This window comes from Eimeria mitis, genomic scaffold (assembly GCF_000499745.2).
Source record: "Eimeria mitis Houghton genomic scaffold, Emh_scaff6270, whole genome shotgun sequence".
NCBI classification, from domain to species: Eukaryota; Apicomplexa; class Conoidasida; order Eucoccidiorida; family Eimeriidae; genus Eimeria; species Eimeria mitis.
In genome coordinates this window covers 1,080-2,038 of record NW_013574458.1, presented here as the reverse complement: position 1 = coordinate 2,038, position 959 = coordinate 1,080, and the positions used below count along the sequence as shown (strand labels likewise).

At 54.3% G+C, this 959-nt stretch overlaps 1 protein-coding gene across 1 annotated transcript in view; it reads left to right on the top strand.

Moving 5' to 3' along the window:
* The window catches only part of EMH_0086760 (uncharacterized protein), a gene marked incomplete at both ends in the record, with an annotated part of 1,896 nt that overhangs the window by 240 nt on the left and 697 nt on the right, over positions 1–959 (top strand). The window contains 2 exons of the mRNA XM_013501075.1: positions 179–261; positions 732–959. Of these exons, the coding sequence (XP_013356529.1) occupies positions 179–261; positions 732–959 (311 nt within the window). The remainder of the gene's footprint in view (positions 1–178; positions 262–731) is intronic.

Below are 959 nucleotides of genomic sequence, written 5' to 3'. Positions count from 1 at the left end.
TTGCTGTTCAGGCAGTACGCTTGCAGGGGGCGAGTGCAATGAACTGCAAGGCTGGTTGGGAAGGGTGGGAATTTCCTGCTTGGCGTGCGAGTAGAGTGTCGAAGTGAGTTGGTCAGGCAGCGAGTTGCCGATGTGCGACAGTCGGATTTGAATTATGCTGAGCATTCCGCTTGTTCAGAGAGTGAGTAGTTCTGCAGGCTGGCTGGGTGACGTTGAACTGAGCGGAGGCGTGGATGGTGGGGCAATTTCATTTATTGGGAGGTGCGGGTGATGTTGGGTCTATCGAATTTGGCAAGTTTGCTCGGGAACTGGAAGCTCCTGCAGTCTTCGGCAGGCATTGGGAAATACTTAGTCGTCTCGAGAATGGATATGTAGAGGCTTTGCTTCGTTGAGGAACCGAAGCCAGTTTTGCAGTAGGGGCTGGAGAGGTGGGACCGGCCAGCGGTGGGGCGAGTTGCTGTTCAGGCAGTACGCTTGCTAGAGGCATATGAAATGAAGTGCAAGGCCGGTTGAGACGGTTGGCCATTCACTGGTTGGCGTGCGAGTAGAGTCTGGAAGTGGGTTGGTAACGCGGCAAGTTGCGGATGTGCGATCGTCCGATTTGCATTTTGCTGCGCATTCCGCGTGTTCAGGAAGTGTGTAGTTCGGAATGTTGCTTGGGTGACACTGAATTGAGCGGAATGCTGGCAGGTGCGGCAGGCTCATGCATTGAGGGGTGAAGCTGATGTTAGGTCGCTTCAGTGCGGCAGCGTTGCACGAGAACTGGAAAGGCCCTGCACTCTTCAACAGACAGGCATTGGAATATGCTTAGTCGTGCGGATCATGGAGAGGGAGGGGTTTTGTTTCGTTGAGGAACCGAAGCCCGTTTTGCAGTATGGGCTAGAGAACGGGGAACCGCAGGCAGTGGGGCGAGTTGCTGTTCAGGCAGTACGTTTGCTAGAGGCGAGTGAAATGAACTT